Source organism: Bombus flavifrons, chromosome 6, assembly GCF_040668555.2.
Source record: "Bombus flavifrons isolate JBK064 chromosome 6, iyBomFlav1_principal, whole genome shotgun sequence".
Taxonomy (NCBI): Eukaryota; Metazoa; Arthropoda; class Insecta; order Hymenoptera; family Apidae; genus Bombus; species Bombus flavifrons.
This window is the reverse complement of record NC_138447.1, coordinates 12329537-12356467: the sequence shown is the minus strand read 5'-3', so window position 1 is coordinate 12356467 and position 26931 is coordinate 12329537. Positions and strand designations below refer to the sequence as shown.

At 41.4% G+C, this 26931-nt stretch overlaps 2 protein-coding genes across 5 annotated transcripts in view; both read right to left on the bottom strand.

Annotated features, from left to right (window-relative positions):
- Nucleotides 1-10702, bottom strand: part of LOC138181145 (uncharacterized) — a 37538-nt gene extending 26836 nt beyond the window's left edge. For both annotated transcript variants that reach the window (XR_011173448.1, XM_069115774.1), the window contains exon 1: nt 10369-10702. Coding sequence is in view for 1 of the 2 variants with exons in the window: in XM_069115774.1 (XP_068971875.1) it covers nt 10369-10406 (38 nt within the window). In the remaining variant the exon portion in view is untranslated. The remainder of the gene's footprint in view (nt 1-10368) is intronic.
- Nucleotides 10703-17275: 6573 nt separating this feature from the next.
- On the bottom strand, nt 17276-25823 carry Tsp74F (Tetraspanin 74F). 3 transcript variants are annotated; one of them, XM_069115663.1, is made up of 7 exons: nt 25510-25823; nt 19684-19779; nt 19406-19600; nt 19138-19308; nt 18913-19005; nt 18055-18195; nt 17276-17773 (listed from the first exon to the last, which is right to left on the bottom strand). In XM_069115663.1, exons 2-7 carry the CDS (start codon nt 19759-19761, stop codon nt 17726-17728), a joined length of 726 nt encoding a protein of 241 aa, XP_068971764.1. In that variant the 5' UTR covers nt 19762-19779; nt 25510-25823; the 3' UTR covers nt 17276-17725. The 3 variants fall into 3 exon arrangements, with proteins under 3 accessions (XP_068971764.1, XP_068971766.1, XP_068971765.1); XM_069115665.1 differs by lacking the exon at nt 25510-25823 and adding an exon at nt 24858-24876; XM_069115664.1 differs by lacking the exon at nt 25510-25823 and adding an exon at nt 20306-20324.
- Nucleotides 25824-26931: the final 1108 nt, after the last annotated feature.

Here is a 26931-nt window from a genome sequence, read left to right as displayed (position 1 = left end):
GAGGATATATATGTACGAGCCCTCCGCCCCCCCCCCCCAAAAATCTTAACACAATTACTCTGTTATCTTCAAAGCGTAATATATTTATTATCGACTTCATTTAAAAAATCATGTAATCTAAAATTCTTAGTGTACATCAATCACCAAATATCAAAATTTCAGTAAAGTTAAAGCTCCAAAGATATTTGGTCGGGAGTGTGTAGATTTAACCTAACGATTTCTCTCTGGTTGCAAATAAAGAAATAACCGAGCAGTGTCATCTGTTGTTCGTCGAAGAGCACTCGATGAAAATTTTGCTCGTATCTGGATATACAGATAGACCTTGTCCAGCATCCGAGGTTCCGAATGTCGAAAGGAATGCTCGATCGGACAGGTCGATGTCTTGGGACGCGCATACCGGTACCAACGGTCGCGTATCCATGGTACAGCCGCATCAAGAGTACAACCCGAGATAATCGCGCGGCGAGTTCTTAAAGGACGACGTATCTCTATACTAAGCCAATTTAAATACCTTTCCGCGGTATAGTGGCTTCTTTTCCTAGGCCTGGTTGGAAGCTCGCCTCGGCACTGTATAATTATACGTGGGTTAATAATGACTTACGAACTGCAACCAGGCCTTCTTGTTCGTTTGTTTAGTGCCACCGATACGTGGTTGCACCGAGGCCAGCCACGATGTTGCATTAAATTGCATCGCGCTAATCTACCGATCGTTCTGTCTCTCTTTCTCTCTCTCTGGTTCCCTATGCACGCCGCAATACCAGCAGAAAGATATTTTTTAAGCTACCACAAGGTAGGGGGAGGAAATTTTCTCCCGGGTCACGAATGTTGCTCGATTGTTGATTCTACTGGTTGAACGTTTTCGTTTTCGTTGGTAAGGAAAAGGAATTCCATCGTAGCTGAATCATCGAGCTACTACGAGTCGCTGGATTCTGTAGCTTTAGCCCGTTCTATGGCTTTCATACGTCTTTTACCGCTATGATGTTGATTTATCCAGCGAATTATTAGACACGCATTAACCATGTACTTTTCCCAGCTACCTATCCATTATACATCATAGAGATATGTTTACATTTAATTAGCGCGATATGTAAATACGTGGTTATCGTGGATAACCAGTTGCTCGTGAAATTCTGTTAGATTCGCGCAAACGAGCATTAACATGACCGTTAGTAACAAATATCACGGATGAATGGCAAATCGAGCTTTTAAACGATGATTACGTACGTCAGGTAAGTGTACTCGAGTAGCTATCCAGCAATTTGAAGCTTGTAATATCGAGCATTAATACCGAGAATCATTACAGAGAAGGGAGTTATTAAAGAGAGCTGGCGCTCATTCTTTTTCTGTCGATCCGTACAACTTCGTGGCTCAACATCGTTGCATCTGATGTGCCGGGACTATCACACGCTCAAGTTTTTCTTCGAAAACGATGCAAGTAGGACGTTATTCTTCCTTTATTCTTTTCTCTGGCCTGAATTTGCTCGGCGATGTTTGGTGCGTTAAATACAGCGGATCTGTCTATCTTTTTCCTCTCCTTTTCGTAGAAGGAATATATATACCTGAGAATGTACGCGTATCTCGTAGAAATCACGATACTCTCTTCACCTGCTCACGTTGAATCGCGCCTCGTATTCCTTTTACACGTTTCGCATCTCGTCTGCCATCACTGGTGTAATTAGAGTAACAAGTAAGAAAGCTGATATTGCAAATAAATGAGTCAAAGATATTGGAAAATACAGATTTTTACAATTGAAATATTCTGTAATATTTGCTAGAATCGGAAGATTATTTTATTACCAATATTTTACCAAATAATGAATACTCTTTTCTCTCTCTCTGTTAAGTTTAAATTGTGCTGTTAGTTGAAAGAGAATCGATATGTATTTTATTTTCTTTTTTAATCATATTTCGTTCCAGGTTCTTCGAATGATCTAATATGAACGAATATCTTGAGAATATAAATGAGCGTAAGTTCTGTAAAATATACGCATCTAGAGTGTACAGTGTGCCACTATTCGAAGCGTACACACGTGGCTTGAATGGAAATTACTACGCGGACAGTGTAGCAGGAAATGTATCGGGTCAAAGGATAACATTGTGTTTAACTATTGATGCTTTCAAGATCGAATTTTTTTGAGGTAAGATTAATTTCTTATTAATAATAGGAGCACGTTTCTTCTTACATTTTATCGAATAAGATATCCTAATAAAGGATAAAGCTCCGAACTTATAAGTTACAATTATAAAACCCAATTTACAATTTTAACGTAGCAATGCTTTAATTAGGACTACTTCGAAAAATACTGAATATGTAACTCTATAATCGCGTATTTCTCGTAAACAGCATCACGAAACTAATGTAAAAGTTTCAACTAAATCAATGACACGAGGAGGAAACCTTACACTCTCCTTTTCAGTTGAATATTACTGAAACACTTACACAATTCCCCCTTAGCGATATGTTTTATGTAATTGAACTACTGAACGCTTGCAAAACTTTAATCGCAAATATCTTAAAAACGGAGGCTCATACTGAAAAACCCTATTAGGATTTTGCAACGTTCAACATGCTCTATAATTTGCACCTAGTCATTCTAACAACGATTTTCGTAGCCGTCCCTTCTCCGTATTAACTACACGTGTTATTTGAGACGAAAATTATAAGAATATCTATAACGTTCGGAGTATTCCGGAATAATTCCCATAGTAATTAGAAAATTCTTCGATCGAGAGAAGATGAGAAATATAAGACGATCTTAAATTTTCAAAGACGTTCGATGAATACAAAAAGTTGGTAGGATCGTTGGAGCAAAGAGAAACATGGAGTCCCGAGTGTAACGCGCCTCTCTCATTATCGTCTTCCCCAATGCATGACGCTATGCTTGATGCACTGTTATTGCCGTGTATCGTATACACGGCCCTGGCATAATGACTGTAACCCGCCGCATAATCCTCTACTCCTCCCTTTGTCGTCGTACGCCTCGAAACACACCGAGGCACTTGAATCGATGAATGTTAATCCGTGTCAAAGAGCACTTACCGCGGAAGCGTTCGGGTATTTCGCGGCTTGATATCGCGAACACATCGTCATCCGTAGACGTTTCCGTAGCCGTGGATGCTGCTGCGAGTAATTGCATCGAGGATCAGTTTAATCGCGGAAAGCACGGTTTGTTTGTCGAAAGGGGTAAGAATGAACAATGTAAATAGGATTTGTGACGCCTATGGAAGATATCTTCTTTTCCTCTGAGCTAATCAGTGATAAGTGCAAGCAACCTCGAAATAGGACTTATCTCTGTATAATTCATTGCAACATTTCATTTGTAATCTCTCTTATCACTTTATGTTATTGAATACTAACTGTAAGTACGCATCTGTTTAGGAGGCAGCAACGAACCTTTTTCCTCGCCACACATTTTCGTCATTTACGCGTACGTTGCAACCACAGACGAATGTACTGATATAAGATGAAAGCGTCTTCCTCATCGTTCGACATTTTAATAATGAGACAAAATATATCTTACTGTACGCTTCGTAGACTGAACATCGGTGTAAACGTTCACACCTGTTCTCACACCTAATAGGCCACCCTTATGCTTTTACGAAGCGACGTTTCGTGGACAGCGAGTCTTAAGGATGCTAGAATAATTTTTTGCTTTATTGGAAAAGAACATAAAAATTCTCGCAAGTATAATTTTCTTACGTACATCGTCAGAGTACTACTATCAGGTAAGGTTAAGGTTAAAGACATAAAATAAAAGTGAAAAGAAGAAAGATGTTCGAAAGCTGGAAAAGTTAGTAGAAACTAGTAGAATATCTATGTGCGCACGGAAAAAGAGGAATCAGTCTCCTAACAGGATGAAGAAATAAATTTCTATAAAGCATCGATAAATGCCAATCTCGCGATAAGCAAGAAACGAATATTCTTCGCAACAACGATAATCCGCCGTTCGATCGACATGCGCATGCTCATAAAATTTTATCGCGCTGTTATATCCTCCCGTGTCTATAGATGTTCCACGTTGTTCATTATACAGCATGTTTTCATAATCGATACGCTTCTTATCAATGTACTTTAAATTAATAAGACCGAACACAACCGCGTTTATAGGAACAACCGTCTACTATATATCCACTCTGTGGAAGAGAACAACGATTTTCTGCTGTGTCTGCTGAAACCTCTCGCAGTTCGGGCTCGTGATTGATCAATTCCTTAAAAACGAACACCGTGACTTCTATAGATCATAGGATACACAGAGGCCGAGGAACTAAAAGTGGTGGTAAAAACGCTTGTGTAAAAGGAGGGTAAGTGGGCTTTATGCTCGCGAATGACTTCCTCTCGATCGATCTTCCGGGTTCGTACGGTAAATGCTCGTAACCGATATCGTTTCCCCGAGCTCCGACTCTCTATTGTGCTCTGAATGCTCTCTCGTATGAGAGCATACAGAGAACGACAGAGAGGGGACGAAGGATAGGGACCACGTGCTCTCCAAGTATCCAAGTTAGCGCGGCTACACGGTTTACATAAATCGTGGAATTTCTTCGTGGAGAAATTGCTACGATTTTGTCGACCCCTGGTACGTTCGTAAGTATACAAATCATGGACCAAGTGGATTTCAGATATTATTTTAAAATATTTCCGCCAATATTGCGGAACAGCCGTAAAACAAGATAAATCCTCTGCCTCTGAACGTTTTTGTAGCGCAGTGGATCTTCCGGGTCTGTCGAGCTCGACCATGGAGAGTTTTATGTTTTGCGATCGAGCGAATGTTAACCGTATTATGCAGACTTTTTCTCCCGATGGAAAGCAACGAAAGCATTCGCGATAGAAAATGAAGAACACGTGAGAAGAACGTGACGAGTTCATTTTTGCTAATCTCCTGGTTTCCTTGCCACTTGGTATCTGGGATAGATAGAAAAAGAAACTGGTAGATTCCAGAGATAAATCAATTTTAGTAGAAAATCAATTTTAGTATGTTCAGTGGGATGCAAAGATGCATATTTAATTCGACAACGAGATAAAAAGACAGTTCTGATAAGATCGATAGATCGCTAAAATTATAAGATTGATTAATGAATTTTCAAATTCCTTATAACGTTCTTTTTTACCTGAAAATATTTAAATCTTTAAATACTCTAACTATCTTCGTTTCCGACATTTCCTTGAGTCTTGGTGAGTTTACGACCAGTGTCTCGAGAGAACATCATTTTCCCTATAAAATGACTCATGACGATATTTCTTCGATGTAACCGCGCGTGTTAACCGGAGATTAAGCAATCAAATTGATAGTTTTGAATCTCGAAGTCATTTGCAATGAAATTGGAAACCTAGTCTATAGACGGTATAAACATCGGTACATCGGGCAGCACGCAATTAATTACTGTCACCCGTTTTATGAGAAACAGAATCGACGTTACATGCATCACTTCCGTCCAGTCGATCTTCCGGGTTCCACGTAAGTAACGAGCAGCCCGATTCACCGGTATTCCGTAACGACCGACTAGTAAAACGAGTTTCGATTCGGTACGACGTTAAACCGAGTGATCACTCAGCGATCTCTCTGCTGGATAAATGCGTAAACATTATTGAAAAAGATGGAAGTATCTTTTCATTCATATTTACCGTGCACTCATTTATGAAACGGGTCGATCCTTCCTAAGCTAATCGTGAAAATACCTAAAACGAACGAAAAACTGCGCTAACGCGGACAATCTTGTCCACGTTATTGTTTAAAAGCTGAATTCGTAATCTTCCCTTTCTATTTACGAATATTCCAATATAATAATATGCCATTTTATTTTCCAATGCCCTATATATGATACAAAGCGTGTGGTACTCGAAGCATACGTATATTCGTTTCTAAGAAGAAAAATCGTTTAATATACTACGCGATATGCTATACACATTGACGTAAAAATACACTATAAATGTTATAAATTGGTATCAATCGTAAAAGTCGATAACAATTTCACTAAAAGCATTTGCACGTTTGTAAAATTAATCAGAATAAAAACTCTGCTTTTATTTCTGCAGGTGTGGCAGTACTGGTGTTAAAACATTCGAAATATTCAATTACCCACGCGCTATAGAACTGCATTTATTTAAGTTTTATTTAATACTCAATCGATTTACCGTAAACCGTAAATTCCTATTATTCGAACGAGAAATCCTAACTAATTTGAAAAGTCAATGAGCTCCAATTACGTGAACCACTTATGACTCAACCAGTTCAAATAAATGCGGTTCTACTAGAAAATCTTGAGGCAAGATTTTTCCATGGAACCGCGTTACGCGACACGGTTCAAGTTCGTGTGGGCCACTTCCGATCGATCGGTCTTCCGGGTTCCATGTAAGTAATAAATGCTCGACTTGCCGGTAACCGATATCGCCCAACGAGTAAAACTCGTTTCGGTACGGCATAAGAGGGGCAGGCAAACAGGGCAGAGGCACTCTCTCATGGATGGCCGTGTAACCCTATAGGAAACCTTTAGCGAGTTTCACTTTGCACGGCTCGCCGTTACCGGACTCGTCCGTGGCTCCTTGTCACCGTGGTACGTAGGGGAACGTAACGCGGGTTGCAACGAGTTTGAGCTGCTTGGTCGGCCAACGCTTCGCCTTTTGCTATCCGTACGCAGCTATCGAGCGCGTCGCCGAGCGAGAGCGCGAGCTAGAGTCGCATGGCCGCGTGTGAATGCACTTCTAACAACGCGAGCAACGCACCGGTCTAATACGAGCACGACTATGGCCTTATTCTTTCGTCAAGAGTGTCACGCTTATCTTGGAAAAATAGAGAGGACGACCGGTTACCGAGTTGTATTCTTGTTCCCCTTTTTTTCCATCGGTTGCTCCAGTTACACAATGTTTTCTTCTCTTCTTTGAATGAATACTACTTAGAATCTTTGACTTCGTTATGCTCTCTTTTTATTAACTTCGAACGCTTCTCATCCGAAGTGTGGTAATAACCCTTGGCATTTTATACGAGTAAAATTTTAACGTGTTTCTGATGAGTTTTTAACAGCTTCGCGATTATAGGCAATAGGATAGAATGCTACGAAAGTTTTGTACCGCAGCTAGTTGCGCGCAGTTCACGCGCGATTCGTTGCTACGAATCCTCCGCGTAACTACGGAACGGTGCGAGCGTTCACTTTGAAGTCTATTGTAATCAAAAAATAACTGTTTCCACGGATGCCTAACAGCAATCGTACGCTTTCCTCGGTGTACAAGTAATACGTGGCACGCCGTCTCGTTCGCGGTAGCTGTCTACGACCATAGAATTCGTAGCGACATACGATCGCCAGCCGGAGATATCCGTGGTAGGCGCGAACGAAAGTCGATAAATTCTTCGTAATCCCGTTTTCTATATGTGCTTCGCGCTACTCATATCGAGCATCTACTTTTTCCACTGAAATACCAACGCTCGCTGCGACTCGTATCGAGCTTCTCGATCGCGCCTAAAGCAGAGTGCCTCTGTTACGTGTCGTCGTCGCAAAAACCAAGAAGGATAAGGAAGAAGAAAAAGACCAGGTACAAGAAGCTACAAAACAACGAATACGCACGTACGCTACATGTGTGTTTGATATAAAAGAAAAACACTGTTGGTCGGTAGAAATATCATTGCTCACGCATATCGTGAATTATCATCGTAACGTGATCGACGTGATCTAGGAAGATGGTGATTTTTTTTTTTTGTTTTTAAATCACGAATCAGTATCGTCGTAATCGGATCAATACGAGCAAATACTGCTTGCCGTAGCTTCTGGTTGATGTATCGATTCCACGTTTCGCTTTTACGTGTGGCAAGGACACGAAACAAGACGGAACAGCGTAGGTCCCTTTTCAACTTGGGGATGCACTTTGGATAAGCCGTGAAGGGATCGAAGACAGGAGGGTAACGCGGCTGGAATTAATGCGGAATGACTAAGCGACTGCTTAGAGGCCGGAACCGAGAAACGAGCGTTTCATGCGCGTATGCTCTATTGATAAAATGTTCTTCCTCGTTGGTACTGGTATATCGTCGTAGTACGTATCCTCTGCATTTTCGATGTCTCTTACGCTCGTTATGTAATCCCGCGCTCTTTCACGTTGCCTTCCTCGTGTTTCGGCGTCTTGCCATAGGGCAACCAAGGTATGCAGTCGCAGTGTAAGGCTTGAGAGGGCGTGTTCCCTTACTGGTCGGAAGTTTAATCCATAGATCGTGTGTTACCACTGTAGCCTCGCTATTCCGTGTTACGTATTACGTTGGATCGTTACGTTGCTTTGCTACGGGCGTTCTTCTATGGATTTGTTGTTTATTATACGGGAAAGATGATATCTTTGAGGTGAATATTCATTTCCGAGCTCAGAATCGTCTGCTTCCGCCCGTGATGCCTGTGGTATCGCGTGTTTGCGTAGAACACAGGATTTTTCAATTTTAAAAGTCACTTCGAGTCAAAAAGAATTTACAGTACGATTGTGTTACGATAACATTCTTACGAATAAGATTCAGATAAGATTTTTGAATTTTGATAACATCATCTGTAATTACGGGACTAAAGTTTAATAAAGACGAATCGATTGAAATTAAATCGACTGTGTAACCCTTATCGATGTAAGTACGATACTACAATTAATTTCTAACAAAATTAACACGTAAGAAGATTCTTCGAGTAAAGTCATTATTATATCGAAGAAATTGATAATTGGTAAGAATTGATAAGAATTGCACGAGTTCGCTTATCTCGGTTAACAAATTAAAAGATATATCGAATGAAACAAAATTTCCGATATAATTCCAATTGCATTACGATAATCCAGTAATACCAGTACATAATGTTGATATCACAAATGTTCGCTCCAAAGTAAACTAACATTCCAATCTAAAATTCTCGCTAAACAACGAACTAAAATACGATCTCGTTGTTGGTAAAGGTGTCGATATGCAATGCGGGTAACCGATAAACTCGAAATACGCGTTTCGTTGCTATTTGTGATCAGTTTTTGTGGCCTTCGGTAAATCGGGTGCGTCATTCTGATATTCAAATGAACCTGGGACACCAGTGGTGAAGATAGCTAACGACGAGCACGCGAAAGCGAAGGACAAAGACAGAGAAAAAGGGAGAGGGAGCGAGAAGAGGAGAACAGAGGGGGGTTAGGAAGAGAGAGAAAGAAGAGGAATAGAGAATGACCGCACTTAGGTCCTTTCGTTACGGAGCAGAGGAATAAGCCTCGGTCAATGGCTGCGGTATCCGCAGGTTCAAGGAAAGCGGGCTGGTCCGATTCGACATCATGCCGTTCATGGGGAAACCGAACAGGTGACGCGCTCATGAAAATACAGGTTAATAGAATACCAACAGCCACGCTTGGAAACGTTTTAAAATGGATATGGTAAAACATCGATGTACATAGAATATCGACAGGGAAAAATATTATAAAATAGCAAAATGGAAGAATTTGAGGATATTGCTATTATTAGAAACGAAAAATTGTCGCGTGATAGCTTCTATGATAAATCAGTTCGAAAAGCGTTGAAGAATCGTACGTGATCGTTGAAATAGAAATCATATATAGGAAACAGAGAATCATATTAAAAGGTAACTATAATACAATAATTGTTTCGGTGTTATTCACATCATTATGGCAACAAATCTCACGGTTGCGAGTGCTTTTATAAAACCACTAATAAGCGAACCTAACCGAGGTTTGTAGAAGCTTATCGATCACATACGCGAAACAAACTAGCAATTTTCTCGTCGCGTAGAAATTGAAAGATTCGATTACGAGCGAAGTGGCGGGCACAACGCCCTATGCAAACAGCGATCGCTCGATGAAAATGCCATCACGTTTCTTCTTTTTTTCTTTCCTCGCCTTTATGCTACACCCTCGAACGTAGATTATACGCGTATCTCGCAAACGTGGAACCCGAGATCTCAGATTCTTCCATGGTACAACCGTGGTACAAGCTCGATTCCACGTCGAAAGAGTTTTCGAATACTGTGAAATCGATTCGCGGAGGCACAGGAAGTGGGCGCGTTTCTTCGATTCGCCGTAACGTTCCGTGAACGAACATCGAACAAAAACGGGGTAAAATCATAAGCTTCGAGAACGAGTGAATCGGACGAGATGCCGGCTCTCGGATCGCGCCGACTTTCTTGCCTCCGTACCTCGAGGACACTTTGACGAAGTCCGCGTGTATCGCCGCCAGTCCCCCCGCTGCATAGCAACAAACCGATCGATCGAACCGCGAACATTTTCACGGAAAAATTTCTCGGTCCGTGTACGTCGGCTAGTGGGGCGATTGGCGGTGTCGACGAAAGCGAGAACGAGAGCCACACGAGAGGCTTCGAGCCTCCTCATGGGACGCGACTAGCTATCGATCTAAATGTTTCCCATACCGGTGCATGAAGGCGGCAGTCGACATGTTACTATCCATGGGGTGGTTCCATAAATCGCAGCCCTTCTACGGCAACACGGCTTTTTAACACACGCCCGTTTTCCCGCCGTGGCAACCGTTTGATAGCGTGATTTCCGTGGAGAAAAGGCACGTTGCAGGACGATCCCCGGGACAATTATCGTGCTCTTAACGAATACTCTGTACGTACTCCCGAACTCGTTTCCCCGGGGGAATTACCGGCGGATGAAATCGGTCGTGGATGGCAACAACCGTTTGCCAACACCTGCACGACTTGGCAGGTTGAAACCGTCGGCTGAACTGAAGTCAGAATGCGCATTCGTCGGTTTCCATGGTAGTGGCCGACAATGCTGGTGGTGGTGGTTGGCGACGGTGCAGGAGGCGTCGGCGGCGGTGATGGTGGTGGTGGTGGTGGTGGTGGTGGTGGTGCAGTGGAGGAGCCCGGTAGCACCGACGATGGTGGGGATTGACAGAACAAACCGTCTGGCCGGCTCTGGCTGGTCTGGCGCGTTCACAACCAGGTGCTGCCATGGAACCTAAGGTTCTGTTCACATGATGTCCTCTGGTCCAATTGTTTCCGCCCATCGAACACGCGGGACACACCTGACTCTGCTGCGGTTTCGTTTCGTACGCAGTCTCGTTCGAACGTTACTACTTCAAATTGTATATATAGGTCGGACCTTATATCGGCACATTTCGAATATTCGAATTCAAATTTCCAAGCTTATACATTCGAACGTTTAATCGAAAATTTCAAATTGAAAACGTTCATAGCAGATTCTAGGATCGTTATAAATATCGAATATGATTTAGTTAGTCTTCGAATCGTTGGTTCGATCTCTTTAACGTCTAGATCGTTCGCCGTGATGCAATAATAGAGAATCTTGGTCGTTCGCGGCGAAGAAGTTACGGGGGCAAGTCGTTTTATCGAAGCGAACGATTATTCACGGTGTTCCCTTTTTCGAAGACTCAACACGTGCGTTGAACTTTAATAACTTTCTTGTGGGCGCTTGCCGTGGTTACAGCATCGGGATAGCGAAACCACGCAAATACGTTTTCCAACCGGCCATCCTTCCTATCTATTGCCTATCGTGTAATCACTTATAAAGCAATCCGCCCTTTTCCTTTGCCTTTTTATCTGACGAACAAGCCTCGCCTCGTGCATGAGCGAGCGATTCGCCAGCCATGTACACGCGGTCGTCGAATCGATAAATGGATCTCGCCAGGTATTTACATGGATCTTTATTCGTCGTGTTTATCCAAGATATAATAAATCACGCGGTAGCCGGACTCTTCGTTTCACCCCTCTCAAATTAAAAAAAAAACACTACTTTTTCCTCGTCGGAACAGCGTAAATCCTCTGGCAGAGCGTACAGTTCGGATAGAAATAACAGCGTTCCATAGCTGTGGAAAACTTTATGCGTCGAAGCAGACAACGTTTCTCCGGATCGTTTCGTAGACAACGACGAGAAACTGTAAGCTTAAATGCAGCTTCTTAAAGCATCGGCTCTCCTTTACATCACCTTTTTTTTACTCGTCTTCGCCATTATCTTTCTGAAACAAACATCGGCACTGCTCCAGTCCGACCGATCTTTGCACGAAAATACCAGCTAGGCTACACACGTCTCTTGCTCGCAAACACAAGAAGCTCGCTCTCGCTCCAAAAACTCCACACGGAAATCTCGACGAAATTAAAACACATCCTATCGCGTTTCCCTACCATCGAGAATCCGTTCCACTTGCTCCGTATAACCACCCTAGATCTAGTGCATGTAATGCACTACACAGTCTAGTGTACATGTATACGTTCTAGTTTCATTCATCAAGCGACCCTTTCAGCGTCCTTTTTATTTCCCCTATCGCATAGCGAAGAAGTCGAAAAGAATAGGTCACGAACACACAGATACAGAATCTTTTCTTGGATTCTTTTCGTTATTACTACCCTTCCCTTTCCTATTTACATAATTCCACTCTTCTCCCCTTGGTTTCTTTCGTTACTCCCTGTGCGACCCCAGCCCAGGAGGTGCCTAGGTGGAAGCATCAGGACTCGCGTGCGCCGCCTCGTTCCGGTGCTCCACTTTCCGACCCGCGAGATTTCTACCTTCGAAACAAGAATGCATTGCCATTGGATCGGGTATGGCGTGGCGCGCTGCGCGGATGCACACACCGAGCGCAGTTTCGACCGAGTAAATTAGCGCCGTTGTATTTTTTGCGATGAGTAACGGTGAAACACAAATATTTGCCAAGAGTGTGCGCAAAAACATCCCCCGTGGCTCGGTTGATTAATTGACACGCCAAATAAAGCGTGTCCGAGACGGTCCACGCTCACGCTGAATTAAGCATGATCATCGCTAACGTAATTTAAGTTCCTCCGTTTAATTCGACCCGCTCGAACGATTCTCTTATCTGGCTCTTTATAACCGAACGCTTTACCTTCCTTCCACTTGCTTTACGCACGATCTAATTGAAAATTTTCGATTTTCCGTTTTAACGCTGATTTACAGCGGATCTGTGTTCTGAAGAAAATATCATTTACGATAATATTTACAAGAAATAAAAACTCAGTGAGAAAAATCAGTGAGAGCTTATTAAAGCCTCTGACATCTTTATTTCGTTCGAAACCTTGTGATATAAAAAATCTTTATTAGTTTACGTTATAATGAAAATTTCATTGATTATAAATCAGGATTCATCGAGAGCTGTCATAAATTTCGCCTACGTATTCTGAATTTCTATCTTGCGTGAACTCGTAATTTTGAGCGATTAATTCCATCTTCGATGTAATTTGATTATATTACGTTTTTCCATGAGGCGAGTCGACGTCTTAATACAAGTCCTTGCAACTGTATACATTTTGGTCTTCAGGTGTTTCATTCGTCAGAACACGCATCTATTATAACCATAACCCGAGTCGTAAATTACGATTTTTCGTCCAATGCTTAATAAGCACAGGATCTAGAGATTGTTCGTTGCGACGATTCGCTATTATTAGTATGGTGCGTTCAGCAAAATGTCGTATCGCCTACAATGGCTACGTGACGCAAACGCGCGATGACATTAGCTTGCATAATAGTATGGTCGGTCTCAAGCCAATTGCATTGGCCTACTCGCAGTTGCCTTTCCGAGTTCGACTACAATTTAATTTGCAACCGAGCACCTCGCCGGCTGAAGTAGCACCGGAGTTCTCGGTTTCACCTGAACCACTCCACCGGTTCCGGCCTATTCGGATTTAATGCTCGAGACGAAATCAATACGTAGAGATATCTCTCGTCTCTACTCTCGTGCTGTATCTATGCACCCGCAACCGGGGTAGACCCTCTTTTTCCCTCGTAGGCTGCCTCGTCTCTCGACAAGACGGTCCAAGTCAGCAGGCCGGAAAGTATGTCAATAAAGAGAAAAAGAAGGAACGGAAACGACGAAAGACCAGGCGCCGTAGGAAATTCAATTTTTAAGCTACCCAGACATGCAAATGTCGTAGCTCGCCCGTGTTCCCAGTGGTCTAATTAAACGCTTTTCAAGGCTGATATGTCTACTTCCATTAAATATATTTCGTATCTTTAGTTAGCGAATTTTTATTGAAAGTATTGAACAAAATCTGTGCTTATATGTGATATTTTCAGAAATCAAATCGATTACCTCCTTTTTTTATAAATCTCACGATTCTATCTCAAGGAAAACGTTAAAAAATAATACTTGGAACATCGTTACGTTTCTCTACTTCCTTCTTTATTTTATCGATGTATCTTCGAGGCGGCTGACGTACAGAAGTTATCACTGGCACCTAAGAATTCCCTTTCGAGTCCGTCCTCATAAAGATCTGATCAACTATATCGTCGAAGCAACTACTTGTAACAGTTCAAAAAGAATCTCTAAAGGTTGATCTAGAAATCCCTGTACGACTGTACTTACTTTTTGGAACTTCGCAAACTTTACTTTACCCCTTGAAGAGGAACAAGAACAACTACCAAACAGTTACTCCCCTTGGAATTTTCGCAACGAAACAAATACGCAACATTAGCGTAGATCAGGAGACACAGTCGAATCATTTGTCTCGATTTCGATCGTTCCTTCAGTCGTGGACGATTTTCAATTGTCAGAGCGTGGGACGGCGCGCAAGAAACTCCAGAAAAGAATGGAGGGAAGTAGCCTGGTCTATGTATACGTGGGTGCGCTGTTCACCGAGATCGGACCACGAGACGAGTAGTATTATCCCTCGGTAGTGTGTTGCGATTCATTCGTCATTGTCCGAGGACCCTTTGTGGCAACGCGCGAGAATGGCTCACGCCGTATGGGCTTATTCGGCGCAGGGAATGGTTAACAGCGCGTATCGTGCACGCACACGTGCGTGGGATTGCGACACGCGTTTATACTTGCAGAGTTTCGTGCATCCAGAATGGCAAAATGGCGTGAAAACTTATCGTGTGCATATGAGCCGCGATGAGCACGCTAATCTCGAGGAGCGAATAACACAAGGACGGAAAATCGCGGTGAAAGTCGAGCCTGAATTAGAAAAACGAACAGAAGAAAAAAAGGGAAACGAGCCGAAAACTTGACGGGGCGAGACTTCTTTCGGATTTTCAGCGCGATTAACCGAGCGATTCTGCGGATTGCTCGAGTTGTTCGCGCAGTAATCGCGCGGCGAAAGTTTCAATCTACGGTTGAATATGTGAAAAAGGGTGGAACATATGAGAGTCTAGATAGGGTCTGGGTTCTTTGTGGTTACGCTCGGTATTTCATCTGTTTGATTTTGGGGCGACGAGTCATTGGTTATGCTTCACTACTACTTCGATGATGATAAGAGGAATTCGTGAGATTTACGATATGTTTCTCTTCTCTCGTAAAACAGTGATCTGCTCTTGACCAATCAGTGCAACAGATTGGAAAGATCGATAGGTAGGAAGTAAGAGAGAAAAAACGTGAAGGATGGTTAAATGGAAAATTGTACGGCACGCACGGGTCGTTCGAACGCCTTGGGAATGGCAGCCAGTCACGCCTCGACGCAAAGACTCGCGTAGGGTGACGCACGCTAGGGTGAATAAACCGAAAGGGACGGAAGGACGTGACGAGTCGTACAACACCATGATACATACATACGTACACGCAGTGGAAAATTACGAATGTATACATCGACCAGCATGGAAGGAATAATTAGAATCACGGTATGGAAGGTGCGACTAGACCCAGGAAAATTTCATTAAAACTCGACGATAGAGCAGTTGTGGAAATATCGCCTTACTATGACACAGGGATTTAAGCGACAGAAGAAATTTTCAACAGGATTGTACTCGACGTCTCTGGCTCACAGAATTTTTCCGTCGACTGTACACCTTGCCCTGGGGCCGTGGAAAATTTGGCAGAAACTGTTCTCCCTGCACATGTACCTCCGTGAATGTTTTAAAACGCAAAGGAACAATGTTTCTCCGTGCATTGTATCGCGAATCGAATAGAATTGTTGAAACATGCTCGAGTACAGGTATATATGAATCGTATAATTTTGATAGGTATCGCAAGAACTTTATCATAGACTGTACCATCGTTCGATAATTAAAAGGAAACTAAAAAGCAGGGCTGATAAAATGCGACGAAGGTTTATTTTGGCGAGACGCCTGGATTACGGGAACCCGTCGTGCTTTAATGCAAGGAGACTTGCTGCCTGACAATAAAGGGGTGAATAAGCTGTAGGCAAACATACAGTGGGAGGCAGCAGACACGCAGACTTTCAAATGCTAAACTTCGATTAGAACGTCGGGCAATCGTTCGATAAACCGTTTAGTTTACCATTTTCATTCTATTTTGCAATTCTACGTTGCGAGTCTACCAACTTTTTTTTCTCCCGGTTCCTCCGTTCGATAAGTTCGTTGAAATTTACTACAATGAATTCTTTAGGTAACGGAATGTAATTTGAATAATTGACAAATATCATAGGTTCTTCGAACGGAAAAGGTAGAAACGTTGAAGCAGGTCGAACAAAAATTTCTTGCCTCTGCTGTACTACCAATGACCGTCTGGAATATCGACGCGAAGGGTTGCCTCTATGCGACTCGGATTGGTCCACCGTGTCTTTGTACCGGTTGGAGATTCGCAAACGTACTGGTTGTTCCCAAAACAATAGCTATGTACGCTCTCTCATTACCGAAGATTGTAGCAACGTTACTCGACTTTTTTTCCTCTTTTCCAGTAAAACACGAACGGTTCGGAAGAAAAGACGAGCAATAAGGCATCCTGGTATCGATGCGCCTTTATTTCTCGCAAATAGATTGTTTTGTAACCTTTAATAAGCGGCATTTTGCAACGCGCTTCTTCTTCTCATTAGTCCTCCTTATACATATACATAGTAGCGTCTAATCAGTTGTTGAAATTAATTTAATTTCTTTACAGTAGAACAATTATTCAAGATATGAAGATAAACATTCTTAAAATTTCTTTTCTTAAACTTATGTAATTTCAAGGGCATTTCAAAGTTTCGTAGTAATTATTAAATTAGTTATTTTCATATTATTATAGCAGCATGACGCTCTTCGTTCAACGACTTTCAATTTACGTTTGAACTACAAATATTTACTACCTCTTGAAATTTGTTCTACCGTGAAAAGTTCGTGACAAATCCTTTACCCTTTGAACCATTTCGTGCCTGTCTGTTTTATCGTTAGATAGACAGGATATAGGGAATACGAAGGGGGTTGCCTGAATAGGATTTGCTACGGGGAAACGTTCTGACGCATGTACATTCCGTTAACCGAATTAAAGAACGCGATTGGGTATCTGGCAAAATTTGACGAACTTCTTGTTATTCGAACGGAAGTATTCTCGTACAGTATCTCGTCAACCAATCGATTTATAAACCAGGAATGTCACCAAGATTCGCTTCGCGAGAATAGCAATAGAATAAATGAAATTCAAATTGGTTTTAATGAACGTTTGTACACGTTTTATATTTATTACGCGTGTAAGGAACGTAGTGCATTTTACCATACGAATTATATTTATACAGTACACTATATATAATATTAAACTTAGAATACTTGGCGTATTCTTAAAGATTACAAAAGAACAACCGTAAAACAAAGGTACATCGAGTATAATACTAAATGTAACAAAAGAAAAAAGAAATAAAGGAAAGAAAAAGAAAAGAAAAAACGAAACAACGGTGAGAACTGTACATTGGAAAGATGCGCGTGAAGATGCATTTTGATTCTCGTACTTCAGCTTAGGTACACTCAATGACGATGACGTTGATTATGAATTCATGAGTCGCTCGAGGACGGCTGACATCCACTTCTTTCTCTTCGTTAGCTTGTCATGAAAAACGAAGTTGTCTTTTAAAGCACATCACTCTCTCGTCATTCTATCATCTTGAAGAGAATGCACGAGAATACCATGCCAAAGAACTGTAGAAAAGAGAAACATTAATAATAACATTGGACATCGCGAAAAGAATCATATATCTGTGCATCGAAAGTTTCTCTAATGTTTTCTACACGTGTAATTCTCAAGCAATTTAATTAGAGACGCTTGACGTTTCGTTAATGTCAGAATTATGGCAACAGTCGAAAGTGAGTAAAAAGGAAAAGCTCGCGCATCGGCAATACACGATGGAAACATATTTCTTAATGGATTCTGGCTGGTGTTGGAACCGATTAAAATGCAAATGAAACAGAGAAAGTCCTACCATCAGGCACGCGACTGCAATACCGGCGCCACCCATGATTGTCGCGTGCTTCTGCATGTAAATCTGCGTTCCATTGATGCAACCGACGAGATAGGCATTCGAAGGATTCACCGTGTCTGCTCCAGCGTTGCAGTTGAATCGCTGCAACAGAAGATCGATCGGGTCTCCATGAGAAACAATTCGGCTTGAGAAAGTCGATCGAACCGGGTGAAAGCGTGAGAGGCGATGCGGCGAACTCGGCGCGATTAACGGATTACCACAGGACGAATGCATTTCTAAACTGTAATCGATAGGTCGTAGCCGTTTCGAAATTCCGTGGAGAACTATCCGAATCGGGCTTTCCTAACAGGCCATCTCGAATTGCAAATGCTATGAACTGGAATTCCGGATCGTCAGGTTCTTATCGTTGGTCGGTACTATAGTAGATATCTACCGAATCGGCTGTTGGTATTTCTCGCTAATTTTCATGGTATAAATAAAAACCAGAAGTAAAAGCAAACTTTCTTTGCGTCCATTTCTATTTTCTCTTTAAATAACGAACAAATACGTTGAAGTACGTATATCTAGAAGCAAATCTGAAGCGTAAAGACCGGTGTTTGTAAACCATTCGGTCATGAATTATGCAAGCAAATACAAATCGAAAGCAATCGCACTAAAACGCAAGAGAGATCCTCTTTTTCTTTCTCGGTTCTTAGAATATCATTGTATCTCATCAAGGTAATAACGCTAGACTGCATAGAGACTCGCGCTCCACGAGTTCCGCCCGTGAATCACTAATTACTGCGATTACGTATGCACGAATTCGCTGACGGCTATTTCGTCTGCAAAGACGAGCTCGTTAAGAAAATTAATCTTTACCTGGCCAGGTTGAATCTCGCGGCAGCAACTCTGCGGTACGTTGAGTCCCAGATTTCCCCAATCCCTCCAGCCATTTACTCCACAGCAATGGAGCTAAAAATCACAGGAACGAGGAAAAGAAAAAGAAATATTATTCCAAGTCAGACGTAATATCTTGCACGATGCTCGAAATAATTATCCGCATGAAATTTGTTGCGTATCAAGTGTTTCTTATTTCGCGCTTACCGTCGACTGCGTCGTGTCCCAGGCCTCTCTGACTACTTTATGAGAATCGTAAGTTCTCATCGAACTCGACATTTCCCTCTCGAGTGTGTTCACAAGTTTTTCACGGAACACATACGCGAGTACTCCGCCAATTAACATGGTCACGAACAGAAGAAACACGATGATGAAGTACTGGAATAATTTTTTTGTACATTATATAATTTAATCGGTAGATTTCTTCTAAGATCGAAGACTGAGTCAGAGCGAAAAGAAAGACCACAAGATTTACCGTGAGAAGCATGCATTTTACTTCTCGGGATGCACCGATACAACCAAAGAACGATACTATAGCGACAACGATACCACCGGCCAGTAGAACGTAAATAGCTCCTGTTAGCAAATCGTTCCCTACTAGTTCACCTATCCATGATACTTTATCCAACAGAGCCCACGTTGCTAATCCAGCTATCACGAGGCCACCGATCTAGAACATTGTTTATACGTTGTTACTTAAAATAGAAGATCGTTAAATATCATTCTGATAGTTTACATATATCTCATACTTACGAAGATCACGAAGTTCACGAAGAACAAGGAATATTTCATACAGCGACCGCAGCTGTCCATTTCCGTTCCGTATCCCATTTTTCCTTATGTCTCGATCTACAAATGAGAAAAGTAAATATAAATGCAGGAGATGATGTCAAACTGTGAATGTTACGTTCTAAAGTAAATACAACGCGAGTCGTAGAGGTTGTAAATTGTAAACGTGAGTCATCAAAATTGTTTTCGATCGATTCACGCATGTTGCTCGAATGCGATAAGCCTGGAATGTAAACACGAATTTACTAATTTATCGTCTGATTTATAACTAGACGAACGTTTTAAAATTACATTAATGCAAACTCCTTAGTCGATACTTAGAAAGCCTTGAGACGTTGTTTTGCAAGTGCAACGGTTGTTCCACATCCGTATAAGGATCAAACGATCGCGTAATCTTTGTCATTGTAATTCTTTAAGACGCGGTCAGACATCGCCTGAACAATTTAGTAATTGTTTCCGCGCTGATGTCATGGTATGCAGAAAACTCTTTCGTGATTTCATAAAGTTCGTGATCACTCAATTTTTTCTTTCCGTCGACCCATATTCTTACTAACAATTAATCGTGATTACGCCACCGTCTCGTCACCTTTAATTTGGAATCTCGATCGGCTTCCAAATCTCCTTGAATCTCAATCAGCGAGGCAGAAAATTCTGGATTTCGCAGATCAATGATCGTACAGCATCCGGAAACGCGTTTGAAGCTGTGTCTGAATTCTCGAGTAATACGCAAATGGGACTGTTTTGGCAAAATCACTCAAGTCGATACGTCTTCGTTCCAAACACGTGTCCATCAAACGTTTATTACACGACCTCTGAACTTTGCTTATATATAGGTCGAGACATCAATGCATCGTGATTTCTCAGGAAAAGAGATATCAAGAACGCAACAATATTCACGTGTCCTTCTGATTAGACTCTCGAATGACTTTCAGGCGTAAGTTATTTGTTTCAACGGATTATCGCAAACTTACTCTATATCCTAATAGCAAATCTTAAACAAAAATGACGTAATCCAAAAGTTTCACAACCAACAACTTCAATTATGTAATACTGCCAGCCATAAGTATTAAGATACTTGTTAAACATTTTGTAACTTCTACGTACATTATTGAATTTGTAACTACTTGTGTGATCATAATAGTCTATCATTTTGTAGGTCATACAAAATTTACTTCCTTGAACCATTAGCTCTTGAAATATCTCCTTAAATTGCGTATCATATTTCTCTTGATTCATAGCAGAACATTATTGAATAAATCAGCCAAGAACAATAATCTGTAGTTTACGATCTATAGATATATCGTATACCATAGTATCTCGACTGCCTAATAGCCTCGTGTATGGTAGACCGCGTAAATGCATTTTTAACAGCCAGACGCCTCATGTTTTCAAGATCGTCATCGATGCGATGAGTAAAACCCTGCACGATTGTTACGTGAATCACCACCGTGAATTATACACCATTGCTCGTAACTAACTCGTGGATCTCTTTCATGCAACGTAAAAGATCGCGATCGATCCGTTTTGCATGTCCTGATCATCGAGTTCTCTCGGTCATCCGTTCAGAAACACATCAACGTAGGTCTTACACCATCGGTCGTTTTGCACCTGCTAAATACGATGACGATAAACGATGACCTTCTCGTAGATGAGGGCGTACCGACGACTCTTCTTGAGGCCAACGGAACTAGGTCGTTTCGAACCGGTGGCGGTGGTTAATACGTTGTTATGTTTATCGTCACACAAATGGTATTTACAAAGGTAGCTTGGTGCTATGCTACCTTGTATTGCGTATTGTTTGAAAGCGTATCAGGGATCTATTGTATTCGAGGTATGCAGTTCAGAGAATGGTGTGCCGCAGTACGGTTACTCTTAAGCCGTTATAAACCGGATTTTTGCTCGTTTATGAAGTAAGAGAATTATAATTAGTTGGAGTTTTTTTCAGCTTAACACTTTCACGATCGTTCGAATAATTTTAAATTTATTTAAGTAAATTCACAATTATTGTTTGCAATTAATAACGTAACGAAGGCAATGTACATATTTTAATAAATTACACGTTTAGGCGTTTTTTAATGTGTGTATAATTAATATAGAGGTACGAAACGTCGAATAGAGTCAGATAAATGAAAGCGAAAGTGTTAATACGATATCTAAGAAGAAAGTAGTACTAATTGCAATAAAAGGATTGCTTGAATCTACGCAAACATCCTTTAAATTATAAAGCGTTATATAGGGTTAAGATAGGATTAGTATTTTATTTCAAGCACGAATATCGTAGTCTGTAATATTCTCTTTTCTCTACGATTCTTATCGCGTCTTTTCAAACACGTGTAATATGGAGAAATCCTCGATCTGGAGGAATTGAAGTCTTAACTGATCACAGAGGTTATTCGGTTATCATCGCGCGTAATCTCGAACAATTTTCCTCAACGAATTTGACCTAAATAGGGGAAACTCGGGCTAGTTCAGGAACGGTGTGATAGAAAAATGAACTGCGTTATTTATACGTGGAACGACGGTTTCCTGACACGTCCGTACGCGCGAACATATCGATTTCCGCCTTGCAATTATACACATTAGCTTCCTTACACAATCCTTATCGGGAGAACTGTGCCGCTGTTATTTACAAAGCATTCTACGGTCGCCATTCGACGCTTCTAGCGTTTTTTTATTTTTCATTGCATCAATCTGGTATCTCCATCGTAACCAGGCATTTTATTATGAGCATCGTGAGCTTATGCGACTAGAATTTCTGGTTTCGGATGCTGATATTTAATCCATCATATAAGCCACGATTCACTCGAGTATTATACCGACGAAGACCAGTCGATCGGCAAACAACATTCGCTTTAGAATTCGATTCAAAAGATCGGGACGATAATAAAGAGATCCTCGGCAATAGTCCTCGATGGCGTCTCGGCTATTGTTCATCAAGGATAATAAAAGCGAACTTACACCTGGAGCATGGAAACCGCGTTATTTCACGTTTTCGTGTTGCGAATGAATTAAGGTCGTATATTTAATTGTCGTGTGTATGCTGTTCGTTACTCTTGATTTACTTAAACTTACATCATAATTAATGCACGGGGGATTCCCGTCACGCAAAAAAAAGGGAGGGGGGAAATAATTCTCTTACGTCATATCGCGTGTAAACCCGCCCCTTTATCAATAATCCTCAGTTATCGTAGTCGAACATTTCAACTTTTTGTTGATCGCGACCGATGTCACAAAACACGACCCGTTCGTAGAAGGCTACTTAAAATTTTAACGTTCCAACCTTCTCGTTATCTCAACGATCCGTTTAAATTACGTCAAATTAAAACAGCTTACTGAATTTACTTGAAATTGACGCAACGCCGTTTAATTCGTTGAACGATTAAAAATCGCCTTAAACGCGTAAACGTTATGTAACGACATAAGTGCAACGATATCGTACGCTGGACGGTCAACACCGGTTTTGTAACGTGCTGTAGTGGTAGTACTCTTAAGAGTAGGCTTGGTCACGCACCGACATACTGCCTCAAAGACACGTTATACGAGAGAGAAAGTGGCGTCTCCCCTCGCATTAAGTAATCCACGGCTACTGTAAAACGTAAAAATAATAGAGCAACCGAAGAGACGAATGACGTCATCGGGACACTTCTTCCTTCCTCGTCCTGGAGGGATAATGGGCAACCGGTCATCAAGGCGGTACTAACTTAATTAGGGCGCTGTAGTTTCCTCTACGCGTCGTAATTGCGACCGTTCGAATGACTTAGACTCGTATCGATCACACTTCCGTCGAACTCTTGTCTCCCTCGGCATCGAGTAATAACGCGTTTTTCCCTTTTTACGAACGACACGAGTTCCCCAAACGATTACGATCGTTTGAATTTAACCTGCGAACCAGGTCATTCCTTAACCAGGAGTATTTATAGTTTCGGTATTAAAAATTAACCCTCCGTGAGCAAACAAGCGGAATCTACCCTTAATCTTCCTCGAAGAGAATTATTATTTTTATCGGAAAAAGCATTAAACATTTGAGTCGGTGAATGATCGTGCAATATAGTAGAGATGTTGATAAATATTGTAGAATATTTTTTAATTTCCTGGCAGCGTAGAATATTAAAAAAATTGCCTACAAAGAACTAAGACAGACAAATTAATTTCAGTTAAGACAATTTTAGTTTTGGTAAGTTCTGTAATTTATTTTTAATAAATAAAATTATTATGTGTCGAAAAGATTGATAAATTCTTTTCGGCTTAAGAACCGATTTAAATTTGTGAACTGGCTTCACAGTGTACTAATAACGATAGGTTAATTACTCGTAGTAATGATTAGAAAATCGCGAGTCGATTGTTTAAAAAGCACAACCGTGTAACATTCCAATTGCAACGTTCCTATGTTAGATGGTCATCGTATGATTCATAAACGTAAAACGAAAACAAACTTATTCGAATTGACATCATGCATATACTTGTGCCATTGACGCATAGGACTGTCGAGTTTCTCGTCGTGAATCGTTTTCTCCAGAAGACATTAGAAACGATTTATGTGGAAAACGCAAGGCAACGATAAAACATGCAGAACGGTGAAACGTTGAAGCGTTTCAATGAATTAGTTCGAAGGTTAAGTTAACGACGAGAAAATTGTTAAAAATTCCTTTCTCGCGATCGAGCTCGTTCTTCACAATGTCACGGGCTAGGAATTCCCAATATTCGAATAAATCCCAGCTATTTGTTATGAAATTCTGATGTCAGTGTTCAGAAATTTCACGCATCTTTCATTTCGATTAACATCAAGTCGAGCGATATTAAAGAGCTTAAATACGGAATCGAACCGAATTTTAATCAAATACACACGGGAATGAGAAATATGGAAAAATATGTCACAATATGTCATATGACGTCTGACCTGGAAAGAAAGCGAGGGTCGATGGTTAGGAAACGAAAAGAGGAACGATCGAAGAAAAAGCCGAATGGAGGGTTCTCCTTTCGACCGGTCGAAAGTTACGTCGAAACCGAGGTCGCCAGGTTTTACACGGTCCGCGGAGTGTTATACGATCGCCGAAACTCGCGCGAACATCGTGAGCGCGTCTACGATTATGCCGCCCGCTTTTTCCTTCTCTTAGCTTGTAACGGCGCATATAACAAACGTTCGCAACAACGCGCTTCGTTACAATATGGATGCTGGGACGTTCTTGACCGCTACGATACACCATTTATGATGATCCCTTTAGCACTCAATGCGAAGGCGTTACAGTTTTCTACGGTTGTTATCGTACGAATTTATAAAGAAACGTATCACGCGTGCGCCGCCACGAGAACGCGTCGTTCACTACGATCGACCGTTCGAAATCGAAATTACTCGCGCGATATGACGAAACGCAATCGTAGCTCGAACCATCGCCACTTGCAACATCGCTGACCATCGTAACTTCATGGAATTTGTATTCATGGAGGCGCAAGTTAATCCGTGCATTATCGGTCGGAATGTATTTGAACTTCCTGACTAATTCACGATCGTCGGAATGGATCGTCGCCACGCTGTGCTTCTATCGGAGGAAAAAGCTGAGTTCTATAATTTCTGAATTTACGACGAACGATCGTACGGATAATGCGATTGAAATGGCAAAAAGATTTTATAACCAACAAACTGAGAACGATAATTGACGATTGAAAACTGATTGACATCATCGAGTATAATCTCTTCTCAGTAGGAATTCAAATTAAATACATATAATCAATATTAATTGATAACTAACGTTGGTAAAGGTCATCGAGGAATATTATTATATGTGTACTCACATGATTTTATGTTTACCGTATGTCAGCCTCTCTCTTTCGTCGTCACCGGTGTTGGTAGCGACCGAAAGATAAACAATTTCTGTCGTCGATGAAACGTGACACCGTTTCACTAGCACGGTCGGATGTTATTTCAATAGCAGCGGAATGCAAAAATCACTTATTGTTAATCCCACGGTTTCGTTTAGTGATATAGCAACGACGAAGCGCTGCAGGGTGGAAAATTGTCGCTTTTAATTCAGGCACGAAGCTGCGGCTCGAGTATCTGTGTGGACACGCGCGATTTCAGACCGGGTCTGAGTGAAACTGAAATGGTAAAACCGACACGACTTCTTTCTCTCTCTCTCTCTCTCCCTCTCTGTTTTCCCCTCTCTCTTCCTCTCATTTACCGTGTTGCTCAGTCTCCCCGATTATTTCCCTCTCTCTTTCATATTATTTCCCTCTCCGTTTCGTCTTTTTCTTACTCTCTCGCACGTTTCGTCCTGTTTCTGTTCTTCGTTAGTCGAATCTCCCTTTTCCACTACGAATGATCGTTTACCGTGTCCCCATCGTCGTACCTGTGCGTACCCATGCAGCATAAGTCCTCGCCTCTACTTACGTATATGCTGCGTGTATCCATTGTTTGCGATCCAACGTGCGGAAAATTCACGCTTTGAAAGAGAGAGGGGCAGAGGCAGAGCTACCGAAAGTGGAGTACGAGGTACGCGTACGGCCGCGTCTTCGACCATAGCATGTCAGATATATGCAACAAGGCAACGAGATACATCTCGTATTCTTGCATCGCGTCGTATGCTAATTATATATGTAGTTAGGTAAAGTAAATACATAATCGCCCATGGTGTACGTACAGAACTCTTATATCAGCTATGAGAAACGAGATTCAATGAAATTGTATCGTTTGTTATAGGCCGTGTCTATAGATATAATGTAGGTCTAATTTATTTCCACTTGCTCGATAATCATCCGTGTATTGTCGTTCTCCCTGGGTTTGATATGACTGACGAATGAAAACGACACGACGGGTGTACGTCACGCGATCGAACGACGTAATGTATTGTACTCGATCGAATTCTTACGATCATTCGATGTAAGTACATGTGATTAAGAAATATTCTCATTAATAAACTGTTGCGTATGGAACTCCTGGATAGTATTATGATTCTTTGATATGTGGAATTGTAAATGATTGTTTGTGTCTGTTATCATGATATAGTAGGATATATGATGTGAAGAGCACATACGTAAATATAATGTGCATATATATGTATATATGCATACAAACTATTTTGCTCTTAAGAATTCCATGAAATATACGAAACGACAGATAACGTTCTATGTTTGTACTCCTAAGTAATGCCAATGATTTAGTCGATGCCCAAGTTATAAATGGTTGTTTCGCGAAAAGATGTAATGGTGGTATTTATA